This window comes from Mus musculus, chromosome 13 (genome assembly GCF_000001635.26).
Source record: "Mus musculus strain C57BL/6J chromosome 13, GRCm38.p6 C57BL/6J".
In the NCBI taxonomy this organism is placed as follows: Eukaryota; Metazoa; Chordata; class Mammalia; order Rodentia; family Muridae; genus Mus; species Mus musculus.
In genome coordinates this window covers 104293087-104310196 of record NC_000079.6, presented here as the reverse complement: position 1 = coordinate 104310196, position 17110 = coordinate 104293087, and the positions used below count along the sequence as shown (strand labels likewise).

The 17110-nt window shown below is 35.7% G+C and overlaps 1 protein-coding gene across 8 annotated transcripts in view; it reads right to left on the bottom strand.

Moving 5' to 3' along the window:
• The window catches only part of Adamts6 (a disintegrin-like and metallopeptidase (reprolysin type) with thrombospondin type 1 motif, 6), a 210178-nt gene that overhangs the window by 186499 nt on the left and 6569 nt on the right, over window positions 1-17110 (bottom strand). For all 8 annotated transcript variants that reach the window (XR_003950407.1, NR_136938.1, XM_006517516.2 and 5 more), the window contains exons 2-4: window positions 15373-15750; window positions 12671-13035; window positions 2808-2976 (exon numbers count right to left, since the gene is read on the bottom strand). Coding sequence is in view for 2 of the 8 variants with exons in the window: in XM_011244611.3 (XP_011242913.1) it covers window positions 2808-2976; window positions 12671-13035; window positions 15373-15469 (631 nt within the window). In the remaining 6 variants the exon portion in view is untranslated. The remainder of the gene's footprint in view (window positions 1-2807; window positions 2977-12670; window positions 13036-15372; window positions 15751-17110) is intronic.

The window sequence follows — 17110 nt, the reverse complement described above, 5'->3', positions numbered from 1 at the left end:
CATGTGAAAATCCAGCTCTAGTTAAAGCTAAGCATACCATCCATCTATTCAGGTTTCCAATCCTCAAAGGCTGTGGGGTAATAAGTGTTTTTCAAGACACTATATTTGTAACAAAAATTGTTGTGAAATATTATCAAGATGTTTTTCATATTAGTATAACTCCAGTTTCTCCTGTTTAGTCATTTGTTATATAAATTAATGATTTTGTGATAAGTCATACCTAATCTTTCATTCAGCTTATTATCTAAATACAGAATTTAAGTATCATTCATTTGATCATTTTTACTTCTCTGATCCATTCAATTTCCATCTATTTTAACTTAAAGCTTTGAAAGATTATTTATAAACATCTGAATCCTAAACAGTAATATTGCCTGTCAATGCTACTATTAACCATTCTGATTGTTAACATTTTTAGACTTTTAGCTTTTTAAATTGGTAGGTTGCTTGGCTGTCAGTATGTCAGACAATAAATTCATTGTGAAAGGCTCTAATTCTTTGTGAAGCATGGCAAACACTTGCCCAACCATGGCAAACATGGTTTTGCCTTTTACCCTTCTCCCCCTTGCATTAGATAGCATTCCTAAAGCTAGCCACCAAGGTATGTTCCCTTATTTGCCACTTGCTCCTCCTCAGGCACTACCAAGGTCCAGCTAATAAAGTATTGGAATCTAGCAATTAAAAGTCCTCTTTTGGGGCAGGAGAGATAGCTCAGCAGTTAAGAGCACTGACTGCTCTTTCGGAGGTCCTGAGTTCAAATCCCAGCAACCACATGGTGGCTCACAACCATCCATAATGAGATCTGAAGCCCTCTTGTGGGATGTCTAAAGACAGCTACAGTGTACTTAGATTTAATAATACATAAATCTTTTAAAAAAAAAAAAAGTCCTCTTTTGGTTATACTAACCAACCTGCCCAATCAAAATTAAGCACCTCATCCTGACATGGGGTTTCCCTTTTTCCCTTTATAAACTGCCATTTGGCTAAGGGCCACTGTGTGTCTCCTTTCTATTAAGAGGCAGTCCTTTGTCACACTTGGGAAAATATCCCTTCTGGCTCTCCCTTGCCCCTTTACTTCTCTCTTCTTTATAGAAGCAGGGAGAGGGGGGATGGGATGAGGGTAGAAGGGGGACCTGGAAAGGGGATAACATTTGAAATGTAAATAAAGAAAATATCCAATTTTTTAAAAAAAAGCAGGAAGAACAATGCAGTCTAGAGAGATGGCTCACTGATTAAAATCAAGGCTCACAAGCCAAAAAAAAAAAAAAAAAAAGGAAATTATGTAAACATCAAAAGTTATGAGGTGTGTTTTAGAATAGGATAAAATAGTTATTTCATTTATAATCATAAAGGAAAATATATATCATTTGAAAACTAAAGAAAACTATATCAAAATAAATATTTGAAATCTAGTTTCAAAATAATATTTATAGAAGTGTAACTACAGCCTAAATTTTGTTAGATATAAAACAGATATCCCTATGACAATTCTTGAACAAAACTTTTAGATAATTAAAAGTCTGGGATATTTTTAAACCTTACTTAATAAGAAAGTATGCAGAATGAACAAAGAACTCCTAACACCCTTGAAAGAACCCTTAAACACCCACAAAAGAAAATGATCTTGTAATGAATACTTAGTGAAATCCAAGAATGATGGACTGACTAATCAACATGGCAATCCATAACCAGAAAGAAAAAATCAGTTAAAAAAAAAGGTCATATTTGTTCAAGACAAGTGTGGTCTATATATTAGGCTACGGGCTACTCAGGGCTACAAAGTGAGACCCAGTCCTAAGAAAAAGAACTATCTTTAAAGAGTAAAGTTATGGTTTCCCTAACAATGATGATAAATAAGACGAGTGACTAATGTATGCTGAGATAAGCAAACTGGGGGCTGGGAAACCCCAGCTACACTGGAGGTTTTGCTGTGCTGTGACGGAGTACGTCCTCTGCATTTTTCTATTTTCATATTAGGACCCTGTCCCTACCTCTAGTCCCACTATTCCTTTGGCTTGTGTAGCTGCCAGAACAGGCTTTCTGTAACACACATAGGTTTATATCATTCCTGCTTCTTAAAAATCTTCTAGAAGATTTCCAGTACCCAGTGAGTGAGCTCTACAAGATGCTGAGTTCTTCCTGTTGGCCCCTTCTAATCGCTCTAGCTTAATTTCTCACAACCACTCCACTTGAGTACCACAAACTGCACCTATATATCTCCAACGCATACATATGCTCACAGATAATACTATTAATGTATAGAATGTGACAATCTCTTTCACTCAGGATCTCATAACTCCTGCCTTCTCTCTGTGGAGCACTCTAGCAGCTGACCTTCTTTGGTCCCCTCAAGAGCCACATCTTCCATGAAACTTTGTTTCATCTCTGAAGCCTAGGTTTGCTGGCCCTACTGTATATGTGCAGTTCCCTATTCAATTCTATCACTACCTGTGAGCATTCTCTTTTTTAAAGTCTTCCAAGGGTATGTATTTCTGATACTAGAATGAAAATATCAGGTTAACCCAAGAGTACAGAGTGCTATGGAACACCTATGTATGCAAGTTGTAAATAATAAGGCACTTTTCTTCTCTTCAAAGAAAAGAACATCAAATTTTACATATTTTACAAATTTCTTTAACAGCTTCCAAACTGACTTAAAACTATTACTAGGTAATACTTTTAAAGATGGTTCTGGGCATGTTAACTCTAACCACCCAAGTCTTTATCATAGTTTTATTATTAATATTTTACTTTCCAGAAAAAAGAAACACCAGCAAGACACAATGCTTCCAGAAGCTTCCACTCACCTGAAACCCCACAATGAGAATGATCATAGATATGTTGTTGCTGAAGAGTAGACTTTTTGTAAATAACATGAGGATGGCCATTTTCATAACTAAAATGTTTGGAATCCTCTGTAGTATTCTTTAGAGGCTCAATAAAATATTCTTCATCTTCTGTAGCAATAATACCATGCTAAAAGAAGGAGCAACAAAGGATTTACCTAGAAGTGTCATTTTTAAAACATCTTTATGACTAAAATTAAAAGATAATCTCTCCTCAAAACAGAAGTTAAAACACATGTTAATTTAAAATTTGTGTATTTTCCATATTAAGTAAAGCATTATGTAAATTTCTTCATGTTTTAAGTAGGGCAATTAAATACCTGTATATGTTCTGCAATGTACTAAATATGTCAAATATACATTTTATCAACAATTTTTTGAGTAGCAGAGATATCTATAAAAACTTAGTTCCTTTCCAGATTGTACTTAATTTCATTTTCTGGGCTAAGGAATATATTTGTTATTAAGCTTTATGCAATACAAAAGGGCAAAGGGCTGTAAATCATCTTCAGGGTCAGTCCCTAAGTATCATTCCAGTGGAATTCTCTCCTTCCCTACAGCCAACTGAATGGAAAGCACTCCCAAATTTAGTAAAAGTAAAAGACTTAGAGGGTTGCTAGATCCCTGAATGATCTCTTCTAAAACAGCCTGATGCAAACACTAACACATAGAAGTGAACTTTAGTGATAACCATGGATTTGAGGTTCATTAGTTAGTGATAGATTAAGATGTTTTTATTTAAGATATGTTCCCTTTTGGATATGAAATAACAGGCTGAGAAATCAAGAAATTATATAATGCTGTATATATAGAGGAAGGAGAAACAACTTGCTGGAATTCAAGAGCTCCTGTTTCGTACAGTATCGTACCATCTTATGCCTGTTTAGTCATCTCCTATTCAGCTGTCAGATCTTTTTCTTTTCTTTTTTTTTTTTTTAAGTACATTGCTGAGGTCTTCAGACACCAGAAGAGGGCATCAAATCCCATTACAGATGGTGGTGAGCCACCATGTGGTTGCTGGGAACTGAACTCAGGACATCTGGAAGAGCAGTCAGTGTTCTTAACCATCAATCCAGGCATCAATGCAGACCCCAGTTGTCAGATCTTATAGTTTCTGGGTTTCAATGGAGTGGCATCATTATCCTCTTAGCTAAATTAGAACTTACCATAAACAGCATTTATATTCCAGTTAATGTCACACTGTTGCAGCTCAAATCTTAAAACTTTAATTAAGTTCAGTACAATGTTTCCACTATAAGTTTTATTTCTCAACTAAACTACTTGCTTTCTTTGAGAAAATCATTATGTCTTACATATCTTTGTATCAGTTACAGACCCATAATGTGTCTCATATGCACTAGGTTTAAATAAAGTTTGCTAGTGAAAAATAAGATAAGAAAAGTTACCTGGATGAAAAATAAAATGTCACTAAATAAATAAATAAGAACTCTATTCTTAGCTAATCCTGTTTTCCTAATTATGTCAGATGATATGATGACTCTAAATACAACTACCTTTTAACACCAAATAAAGTACAAACTCTTTGAACCTATGTCCTCAGCTGAGAGAATGAAAGAGTTAGTCTAAATTACTCATTTTAAAACCACACGCTGGGGAACTCTACATGATTTGGATTTGGGGACTCAAAAATCATCGATATTTTTATTAATCAGTATACTAAGTATACATATAATATTTCCTATAAGAAAAATTATTTTCTATCTAAAAAGAAAAAGAAAAAAATCATTGAAAACGTCTAATCCAAGTAATCTCTAAAGTCCCTTTAATTTCAAAAGTTCTATGATTCTATTTAGAAAAATTTATTTTAAGTACTACATGCTTAGAAAGATACATAAGACATAATCAGACAAGCTGGGCGTGGTGGGGCACGCCTTTAATCCCAGCACTTGGGAGGCAGAGGCAGGTGGATTTCTTAGTTCGAGGCCAGCCTGGTCTACAAAGTGAGTTCCAGGACAGCCAGGGCTACACAGAGAAACCCTGTCTCAAAAAAACAAAACAAAACAAAACAAACAAACAAACAAAAACAAGAAAAAAAAGGGACATAATCAGACATTATGTTATATGTTTTAAAACATATGTTATAACTTACAGAGAAGATTGGTAGTGACCCAATATCTACATGAAATGAGTTGAGGAATAAAAGATTAAAAAAAAAAAGAGGATGCTGGGTGTGGTGGTGAATGCCTTTAATCCCAGCACTCAGGAGGCAGAGTCAGGTAGATTTCTGAGTTCAAGGCCAGCCTGGTCTACAGAGTGAGTTCCAGGACAGCCAGGGCTACACAGAGAAACCCTATCTCGGAAAACTAAAAAAAAAAAAAAAAAAAAAAAAAAAAAAAAAAAAAGAGGAGTCTTTAGTAAGTTTATATTATTTTTATTACTGTTTCTATCCCTTTGGGTAATAGTTCCTCTATTAAATATGAACACTGAGGAATAACTTAATACTATTTACAACGTCAAAATCTATATAAAATTACTTTACCAGGCAGTTTAACAACATACTAGAAAACTGAATACTTGTTTTAAAAACACAAGTAAATTTTGTTAAGATTTCTGATTAGAAGAAAGGGTAGGAGAGAAATCTAGGGTTTGGCCCAGAAGAGCTAGGACATTGTAGTCATACTGGTCTGTTATCAGTATTGCATTGAAAGCCTTTGATAAACAAAAAAACAACTCAAGTTATTGAGGGAAATAAGATTCAAGTCTGGTAAGTAAGAAACAAGAAGAGGAAAAACCCTGACTGTCATTCATTTTTCTGAGCCCAAGAATGAAATTTTAGGAATGTATAAGATACATATGGCATCATCCTTCCACCAGCAGGCCTTGAAAGTATGAAAGCAGATCTGTTTGTACTAATCTCTGTGCTTTTGGTTACTCCAATACACCCAACACACTTGGAGATACGACCCAGCTGAAATAGCCACTCAAGGGGTCTAATCTAGAGAGTCTCAGGAAGATCCAAGTTTCAGCCCAGTCTATAGAATGCAAAACTTGCTATGGCCAACAAAGGCACCTGACAGCAAAGCAAACAGTGATTGTAAAGATGGCTCTGACAGACATCAATATATGTTCAGTACAAATTGAACAAGACCATAGACTGAGATCAAATGACTCCATCATCCTTCTATGAATATAGTTCACAATCTCCAGTCTATTTGTGAGTACCCAAAGAAAAGCTGCTACACCATATCCCTTGCTTTGTTCCTCCTTTGATTTTTAGCGGGATTTTACTTCATTTTTTTTTTAATTTGCACTCACTACTCTTCTTAATATATTCCGCTAATTTTGTTGCTATATTTTTCTATCTTTGGCAACTGCATTTTGAATTTTTTCCTTTTTCTTCTGTTTTTTTAACCTATATAATTTACCCATTCTCTATATTTACTAGTATTATGACTTTATTTTATGAACTACTTTTAAATTCTATTATACAATTATTCTTACTCCATTTTTCATAGTCATCTAGTTACGATTTTTAAACTCTTTGAGCAGAGGGAAGTGTTTTATTCTTTATTTTCTTCTGCTTTCTAAAGTCTTTCCCTTTTCTCAACCCCTCCATACATCCACCTCCCTTCTTTCTCTTTTCATCTATGTAACCTCGCTTCACTTTCTTTTCTCTCCCTTCCTCAGTCTCCTTCCTGTTAGGCCTAAGTAATTTTAAACTTCATAACACACTGTCATTTGGTTTTGGCATTTCCAGTGCCATCATCACTGATGACATATTAGTTAACTGTTACTGATTATAAAAATATATATCTTATATAGTTTGATATCACTCTTACCACAGTGATTCATTTTCAACTCTCCTAGTAGTACTGAAGATTGAGCCCTCAAAAGTAATTGCTCTATTTCTCCCTCTCTCTCTCTCTCTCTCTCTCTCTCTCTCTCTCTCTCTCTCTCACACACACACACACACACACACACACACACACACACCTGTCTCATACACATACACAGAATAAAAACAAAAACAAGCATGCATCTTCAAGTACTGATCTCAAAGATACTGAAATACCACATGAAAATTTCAGTTTGTGCTGAAAAAAAGGTCAGTGACATCAAATGAGTGCACAAATAAACAGCAGAGCTAACACCAGGCTCTATAGAGGGAAGTCAGCAACTTGGAGGGAAATAACAACAGAGGGGATGATAAAAACAAGAAGGTGGATGAAAAAAGTCGACAACAAAGAAATTTTAGCTAGGAAATGGATATTTGTTTTAAAAATATAGATATGGTAGAAGTAAAAAATGGAATTAATAAAATGATAACAGTGAAATACATTTTTAACAAACTCCACCAAGCAGAAGAAAGATTATGAGGGATAAATGATGAATTTAATGAAATACTACATTCTGATATAAATGAAAAATAAAAAGATAAATGGGCATGGTGACAGTATTAAAAAACTCTTGAATGTGGTCAAGAGAGCAGAAGAGGACCCTGTGCCAAGCTCTCCATACCCAAATCCTGCTGGGAGAGAGCTGGTCACCCAGGAGTACTGACACACCTGAGAGCACAGATGAGACCACCACTTCTGCTCAAAATCCTGGCCCAAGAGGGACCTGCTCAGAGCCATCAGGACACAGAAACCTGGGTCAGGATCCTTCCAGTTTCCATTTGCGCCTGGAACTGACCTTGTGCCACAGCTCTCCATACCCAAATTTCTCCCAGAGAAAGATGGTCTCCCAGGAGTGCTGACACACAGGCTTACAGGAGGGACAAGCCACAGCCAGAGACAGCAAGACCAGTTAACACCACAGATAACCAGATGACAAGAGGTAAGTGCAAGAACCTAAGGAAGAGAAACCCAGGTTACCTGGCACCATCAGAACCCAGTTCTCCCTCCACAGCAAGCCCTGGATACCCCAATACACTGGAAAAGCAAGACTCTGATTTAAAATCACATCTTTTGATGATGATAGAGGACTTTAAGAAGGACATAAATAACTCCCTTACAGGAGAAAACAAGTAAACAAAAGAAGCCCTTAAAGAGGAAATACAAAAATCCCTTAAATAAATACAGGAAAACAAAGTCAAACAGGTGAAAGATTGGACAAAACCATTGTAGATCTAAAAATGGAAATAGAAACAGTTAAGAAATCACAAAGAGAGACAACCTTGGAGATAGAAGACCTAGGAAAGAGATCAGGAGTTATAGATGCAAATATCACCAACAGAATACAAGAGAAGAGAGAATCTCAGGTGCAGAAAATAACATGCAAAACATTGATACAACAGTCAAAAGAAAATGCAAAATGCAAAAAGTTCCTAACCCAAAACATCCAGGAAACCCAGGACACAATGAGAAGACAAAACCTAAAGATAGGTATAGAAGAGAGTGAAGATTCCCAACTTAGAGGGCCAAATATCTTCAACAAAATTATAGAAAAAAAAATTCCCTAACTTAAAGAAAGAGATGCCCATAAACATACAAGAAGCCTACAGAACTCCAGATAGATTAGACCAGAAAAGAAATTCCTCCCATCACATAACAGTCAAAACCAAATGCACAAAACAAAGAAAGAGTATAAAAACCAGTAAGGGGAAAAGGTCAAATAACATATAAAGGCAGACCTATCAGAATTACACCAGACTTCTCACCAGAGACTATGAAAGCCAGAAGATCCTGGGCAGATCTCATACAGACCCTAAGAGAACACAAATGCCAGCTCAGGCTACTATACCCAGCAAAACTCTCAATTACCATAGCTGGAAAAACCAAGATATTCCATGACAAAAACAAATTTACACAATATCTTTCCACAAATGCTGCCCTACAAAGGAAAATAGATGGAAAACTCCAACACAAGGAGGAAAACTACACCCTAGAAAAAGCAAGAAAGTAATCTTTCAACAAACCCAAAAGAAGATAGCCACACAAACAATTCCACCTCTAACAACAAAAATAACAGGAAGCAACAATCACTATTCCTCAATATCTCTTAACATCAATGGACTCAAATCCCCAATACCGAGAAGCACCTAAAGAAATGTTCAACATCTGTAAGTCATCAAGGAAATGCAAATCAAAACAACCCTGAGATTCCACCTCACACCAGTTGGGCTAAGATCAAAAACTCAGGTGACAGCAGATGCTGGCAAGGATGTGCAGAAAGAGGAACACTCCTCCATTGCTGGTGGGATTGCAAGTTGGTACAACCACTCTGGAAATCAGTCTGGTGGTTCCTCAGAAAACTGGTCATAGTAATACCTGAGGACTCAGCTATACCACTCCTGGGAATATACCCAGAAGATGTTCCAACGTGTAACTAGGACACATACTCCACTATGTTTATAACACCCATATTTATAATAGCCAGAAGCTGGAAACAACCCATATGTCCCTCAACAGAGGAATGGATACAGAAAATGTGGTTCATTTACACAATGGAGTTCTACTCAGCTATTAAAAACAATAACTTCATGAAATTTGCAGGCAAATGGATGGATCTAGAAAATATCATCCTGAGTGAGGTAATTCAGTCACAAAAGAATACACATGGTATGTACTCACTGATAAGTGGATAGATATTATGCAAAGAGCATGTAATATTCATGATATAACTCACCGACCACATGAAGTCAAGAGGAAGGAAGACCAAAGCATGGATGCTTCAGTCCCACTTAAAAGAGGGAACAATGTAATCAAGGGAAGTAGGGAGTGGGAGGGACTTGGGAGGAAGAGAGGAGGGGCACGGGAAAAAGAGGGGTAGAATCAGGTATGGGAGGAGATTGAACAAAGGTGCATAGCAATGGGGGACGGGGAACTGGAGGTAGCAACCAGAAAATCCCAGATGCCAGGAAAGTAAGAGTCTCCCAGGACCCCATGGGGATGACACTAGCTGAAATACCCCCAAAAGGAGAGGGAGAACCTGTTGAGACCATATCCAGAGGTTAGGCATGCCTCTCCCCCTCCCTGCCTCCCCCACACACACACACTGAGGGATGGGGTCACCCATGCATCTCCAAAATTTTTACATATAATTGCTGTCTAAAGGAAATACAGGCATAAAGAGTAGAAGAGAGACTGAAGCAAAGACCATCCAGAGACTTCTCCACCTGGGGGTCCATCCCCACATGCAGACACCAAACCCAGACACTACTGTGGATGCCAAGAAGTGCTTGCTGACAGGAGCCTGATACAGGAGCCTGAGAGGCTCTGCCAGATCCTGACCAAAACAGATGCACATAGCCAACCATCTGACTGAGCACAGGGGCCCCAATGGAGGAGTTAGGGGAAGGACTGAAAGAGCTGAAGGGGCCTTATCTGGCATCAATGGGAGGGCAGGCCCTTGGTCATGTGAAGGCTTGATGCCCAAGTGTAGAGGAATGCTAGGGAGGTGAGGCAGGAGTGGGTGGGTAGGTGGGTGGAGGAGCACCCTCATAGAAGCAGGGTAAGGAGGGTTGGGATGGAAGGTTTCCAGAAGGGAAACCAGGAAAGGAAATAACATTCGAAATGTAAACAAATAAAATATCCAATTGTTAAAAAAGAACAGGAGAGAACAGAAGAGGCACATTAGATAAACAATAAAGACATAGACACTTTCTTTAATAAAATTATAACAGAAATGTACTACATCTAGAGAAAAAAATTATACGTTCAAACATACTATTTAGACCCTCATAGACATGACCAGAAAAAAAAAAAACTTTCCACAAATTGAAAAATGTCTACAATGAAAATTATAAAGCACTGAATACAAAAAAAAAATAAATTAAATATATCTGAAAATAGACTTCCCTTGTTCATGAACTGAAAAAAATCAATATCGTGAAAATTTCTATGCTACAGCAATCTATTCAATAAAATCAACATCAAAATTCTGATGGCATTGTTTACAGAAGGAGAAAACAATCATAAAAATTTTTATAGAAGAACAAAAGACAACAGTAAAAATAAATCTCAGTAGAAGGAGTTATGCTGTAGGTGTCACAACACCCAATATCAAATATACTAAAGAGCCGCAGAAAGTAACAAGAACAAAAATTACAGTACTGGCAAAAAGTTGGTCTTTTGACCAGTGAAACTGAATAGAGGTCACAAAAATCAACTTACACAGCTATGCCCACATGCACCCTAGTTAGGCTCCTATTGCTGTGATAAAATATCATGAGCAAAACCAACTTGGAACACAAGGATTTATTTCATCTTGCAATTTACAGATCATCCATCATCCAGGGCATGAACTCAAGGGGAGAACCTGGAGGCAGGAACTGAACCTGAACAGGAACCTGGAGGCAAGAACTGAACCCGAGACCATGATGGAACACTATTTACTGGCTTGCTCATCTTGCTTTTTTATACAGCCCAGAGCCTGCTGTCAGGAAGTAAACGGTATGCACCATTCATAGTGGGATAGAACCTTCTACATCAATGATCAATCCAGAAAAATATCCCACAAGTGAGTTTACAGGCAAATCTAATGAAATCATTTTCTCAATTAAGGATTCCTCTTCTGAAATGACTCTAGCTTTGTGTCAAGTTGAGAAAATGTTAACACGTGCTGTGCTAGGAAAATGAAATTTCCACACAAAAAATGAAACTAAAACCATATCTCAATTAGCCCTAAAACACATCTAAAATAGATCAAATACCTTAATTAATATAAGACCAGAAACTTTGATATTGCTATAGAAAAATAATTTAAACCATAAGTAGAGGCAAGGGTTTTCTGAATACCACCCCAATACCACAAGAAATAATCTCAAGATTTGACAAATGAAATTAGCAATCTTCTATACAGCAAAGTCAGCAATCACCAGAACTAAAAGACAATGTATAGAATGGTAATGAATAAATATTTACTAACTATACATCAGCCAGACTGTATGTACCTTGCATAGAAATCATCTAATCAACAATGATACAATGAATTGAACAGATAGTTCTTAATAGAAGAAATGCAAATGGCCAACAAATACTGAAGAAGAGTTCAACATCCTCAGCCATTGAGGAGATGCATATAAGACTTCTTTAAGATTTGTCTCATCCCAGGAGAATAGACATCACCCTGAAAAGTAATGCTGGCAAGGCCATGGATGACAGGAATCTGTATACACTGCTGGTAGAAATACAAACTTGTGTGTAGGCATACAGTGAAAATAAGAATGAAGAACCTCCAAAAAACTACCAACATGACCTAGCTATACTACTCCTGGATATACTAAGTCAACATGTCACAAAGTTAGTTATACATCCAGCTGTCTGCTCTCAACTGCCAGAAGATAAAATCAGCCTAGATGTCCACCAAGAGATGAATGGTTAAAGAAAAAGAAATGATGATAAATGCACACAATAGCCATCAATAAAGATGCAATTGTGGCATTTTCAAGAGGGAACCAGGAAGGAAGACTAGGGGTGGAAATGTCCAGTTGAATGGCCAGGTTCACATGCAGTATGGGTGCATCCTGGGTAACTTAATAACTGAAAAATGAGAGGAGAATGGCCCCATTTGCCTTTGAATGGCAAGTGTACAAACAAGTAGAAGGAATTCTGAATATACCTCAATCCCAAACTCTTTAGACACTGGTGAAAGTAGCCCACTTAGCCACTGACCCCATTCCCCACCATCCCAGGGCTTCTGGCCAGGTTGACACATTGTTGCTAGAAACATCATCTCATTAGTTCTCCCCACAACTCCAAGATTACAATAGCAAAAATAAAGGTAAGAGAAGCAGAAACAATGAACATAAAATTATTATCTTTCTACTTAAATGTTATTTATCTACTTATTTTAAGCTGAGGAAAGACATTTACATTGTGAATTTATTTTCCCACTAGAAATTTAAAATTATATTTACTTACCAATCCAACACAGTTGCTTAAAGCCACTTTAGTTGTACTATGTTGATCTTGCAAGTATCCTGTGTAGTGACAGTTGTCTAAAAAATCATGTTTCCACTGGGGTCCATCTTTCCCCCAATACTCTACTGTAAAATGTTTGGACACAAAATTTGTATTGAGAGTCAAGTTTAGGTGAAAGTGCTTGCCATAGGCTGAAAGTTTAAAAAATAATTTAGACACTGCCTGCTGTGGATCAAGAAGGTCCATACTCCGTCTTCTTCTTGAGTGTTTATCATTTTTCACAGTAAAGCTGAGAAAAGCTCCATTTTGGTCAACTCTTATTGGAATAGTTAGCTGGTAGTGTTCAAGATAAGTCAGGAATTCCTCTTTGTAATCCCAAGGCAGAGAATCCAGAAAAAGCACATGGAAGAAAAGAACATTTAACAGAACAAAGAGGTAGCAACATGAGCAATGATGGCAATTGAAAGCATACATCATTCTATGCAAGGTGTGAGTGAAAAATGATATAGTAAACAGAATGAAAAAGTAAAATAAAAACTTAAGTTTCAATAGTTTCATTCCTCAAAACAGTATTATTTAAAAAATTATTTGTGAGGGACTAGTCTTCTTTCCTAAATTTAATTTTTAATATATAGATTTCGAAAGTTCTTCTAGGAGTATGAACATCTTACATGAAAACTAAACAAAAAGTACGTAATCATTTTTTAAAAAAAATGTTTAGCTCAGATAAAGTAACTTTGTAAGCCACCCAAGTCCCTATGGCTCTGAAGAAACTATCTTCAAAGAACAAAATCATCACTACGAATGTGAAAGGCTATGGTTACTTTAGAAACCAATCTGACATTTCTTCAAAATATTAAATAAAATTATCAGATAAACTAGCTATAATTCTACTCTCAGGTACATACACACACACACACACACACACCAAAAAAAAAAAATGTGTGTGGTGAATGCTTATACCAGGACTGTTCAGCACAGCCCAAGAAAGAAATAATGCAATCCTCCATCACCTGATGATTACGTAGCAGGTTATGATAAGCTAGCTAATATTATTCTCAAAAGAAAAAAAAAAAAAAAAAAAGGAAAGGAAATCAGCACTGATGTGTTATTACATGTCAATGACCTTTCATGAAAATTGCCTTTTTTTTAAGCCCTTACTGTCCTGGAACTCACTCTGTTGACCACTCTGGCCTTAGTAAGAGATCTGCCTGCCTCTTCCTCCCCAATGCTGGCAATTGACTTCTTAATCAAAGTTCATTTTCTAAGAAGAAAATCATTATACTTAGTAAAAGAAGCCAACCACAAAAGACTGAATATGACATAGTTCTATTTCGGTGAAGTAGAGGCAAATCTCTAGACATAAAGAGTTCAAAGTGTAGAAATTGCCTAGGACTAGGGAGTTTAAAAGTGGCTCTCAATGGGCACAGATTTTTGTTTTTATTTCTAAGAAAAACATTAAAATGCACTAAAGCTGTTTATGGTAATTCTGTGCAGTTCTAAAACCTACTAACAACCATTGAGATGTACTCTTTAATGGACGTATTATATGTATATTATATCTCAATAAAAATGTTAAAAATCAAGAGTGTAACAAAAAATTAGAGAAAAATTAAACATTTTATTTGTTATCTTTTATTTTATATGCATAAATATTTTTAAATCTACATGTATGTGTATTCACCATGTATTCAAGACCAGAGCATGGTCTGAAGTTTCAGATAGATGTGAACTGTCATATGGGTGCTTGTAGCTAAGCATGGATCCTCTCAAGTTCATTCAGCTTTCTTAACCACTGCGCCTTCTCTCCAGCCCCACAGTTTTCTTATTTAGATTAGTGACTCATCCCTTTCTTAGCCAGACCTTTATTCAGTTAGGTTTGCCACTGGGAGGAAACCAGTTTATCAGCACACTGCTTCAGTGACCACACACAGAATTTATTCCATAACTATAAAGTCCTAGGAAACTATAACCAGTGAAAATAATTTAAAATATTTTATGAGTAAGAGCCAACTAAATGCTATAGTTTTGTTGATCTACTTTCAAAGGTATACTCTTTACACACATACTTCCAAATACCTTTATCAGCACAAAAAAAGTATTTGTTACTGGGTATTCATGGGAGAAAAATCCAAAAGGTATAGCTTTCAATAATTCTGTAAGAAATGAACTGGGCCAGGAAATACAATATGACATTTCCTTTTTTTGAACTTTCTTTGCTGAGGTTGTTTCTATCATATAAAGTTCAATTGTCTGAATTAAAATGATACGGATAAAAAAATGATAAAGATGAAAATCCTTATGTTTAGAAAAGTATTTTATTATTACTTTGTGTTTTAAATAAAGGGTTCATATTTAAATTTGCATTAAAATGAATCTGATTTCTTCCTCTTCTATAATGCAAATATTTGAATTCCGTCTGAAAGTGACCTAGCTCAAAACCATAGCAATGAATGTGTCTATTAAGATTTAGAACATAGGGAAAGCACAGCTTGGAGTATATCATCTTCTAAGAAAGATAGTCAACTCTAAAACCCAGTGAAGCATTATCTCAGAAGGACAAGTAGAACATCCTCTTAACAATACCCTTGTTTTTTCTCCATCTGACTAAATATTCCCAAGAAACTATTTACCAAACTAAATACTCAGAGTTTTTATTTTGTGACCATTTCTATTTCAAGTTTCAAAATCAGAAATCCTACCTTGAGAACTATATGAAAGTCTGTGGTCACTATAAAATTCCGATGAGGCCATGATGAGGCTCAGAATCCAAGTCAACGTTTTCCACGAAATTTCCATAATTTGGAAAACTGAATGTTTTTGGAGGGCTACCTATGAGCTAGAGAGTCAATAGCATACCAATATCGAAGCATAACAATTTTAATTCTTTAATCCTTCTTGTAAATAAGTTGTTAGATACTCCACTGTTTAACAAGTACTCTTCCCCAACATCTTGCACTTTCTTCTATGTCTGGATTCATTTTTCCAATCCAAAAATGAAGAAAATAACGATGATGAAATTTTTTCATTAGCCAAGCTCAGAGTGATAGGTCACTTAAATATGGTGGCCACTTTTTAACCTAGAGGGAAAAAAAATCTGAATTAACTGAAAAATATCATGAATGAACATATGTACTACAGATTAAAGAATACTTACCAAATAACATAAATTCCAAATAACTTAATGTAGTTTACACATTATCAGAAACCTAAATGGCTAGCAGGATAATTCCATGACAGCTAAATAATCAAAGAAAGAATCTTGGAGCTATAGATTATAGAGTGCTTTTTGATGCACAATGTTTTAGAAGTAATAAAAAAAAAAAAAAAGAGGAGGAAGAGGGCATGGGAAGAAATCTGAAGAAGAGATTATGTAATCTTTTAAAAATAAAACTCTGAAGATAACAATGGAGAGGTATAATGTGCTAAATGCCTTTTAATAACATAAAACCAGACAAACTGCATAGTCTAAGTCACTCATATGTACTGGACAAATTAGCTAAGTGTTTTAAGCCCATTCATATTTCAAGACTGCTGTGCTACTTTATGGGCACCAGTGTTTTGTTCTGCCAACTTGGATCTACAAATGACACTGAGATTTATCAACTGTCTGTGAACACTTGGGTAGTATGACAACCTAAACTTCTTAATAACTGACCCAATTTATGCTACAGCAGAATTTATCTAGAAGTCTTACAGGACGTATTAAGCAACTCAGGTAAAGTCATTTCAACTCTGTATAATGTATTTGAGAAGAAAAGAAGTTTTTACAACTTCATTCCAATATTATACCTTTCAAATCCTATTTCATACATCTTACTTTTAGTTAATAATCTCACTCAGAATTCATGGCCTCAAAATATTTACATATGTGACCACTTGACTGACCAACAGATAGATTATCAGAGTTACTATCCTCATATTCCTATTGTGTATATAACTATGCCACAGCTCAAAATCTGATTTCTATAATACTATATCTGATTTTGGAATAAAAGTTATATCACCTCTGTAAGATATAGTAATACAAATATGATATCAAAAAGGTATGTAGAAGATACTAAAATTATTATCCCAAATATTTAGTGTGCATAATAGTCACATAATAAATATTTGCCATATTTGTTGCTTTAAAATAAATGAATAAATAAACCAATAGTGAATAAAATATAATCAGTTAGGCATATAGAAGGATAAAAGTCTGTGCAATAATTCATTCCCTTTAAAGCTGGAAATACAGGTTATTATAACTACCTGAAAGTCCTCACATTCATTCCTACAAGTAACCAAACTCCTGGCCTTTGGAAAAGTTAGTTCATTGATCAACAATATGGTTTTTTCTATGTTTAAAAATGACATTATATCAATAATAGAATACAGAAAAGATTAAAACACAATCCTTGTCCTTGATGAGGAATGTATAATGTAAGTAACAGAAAA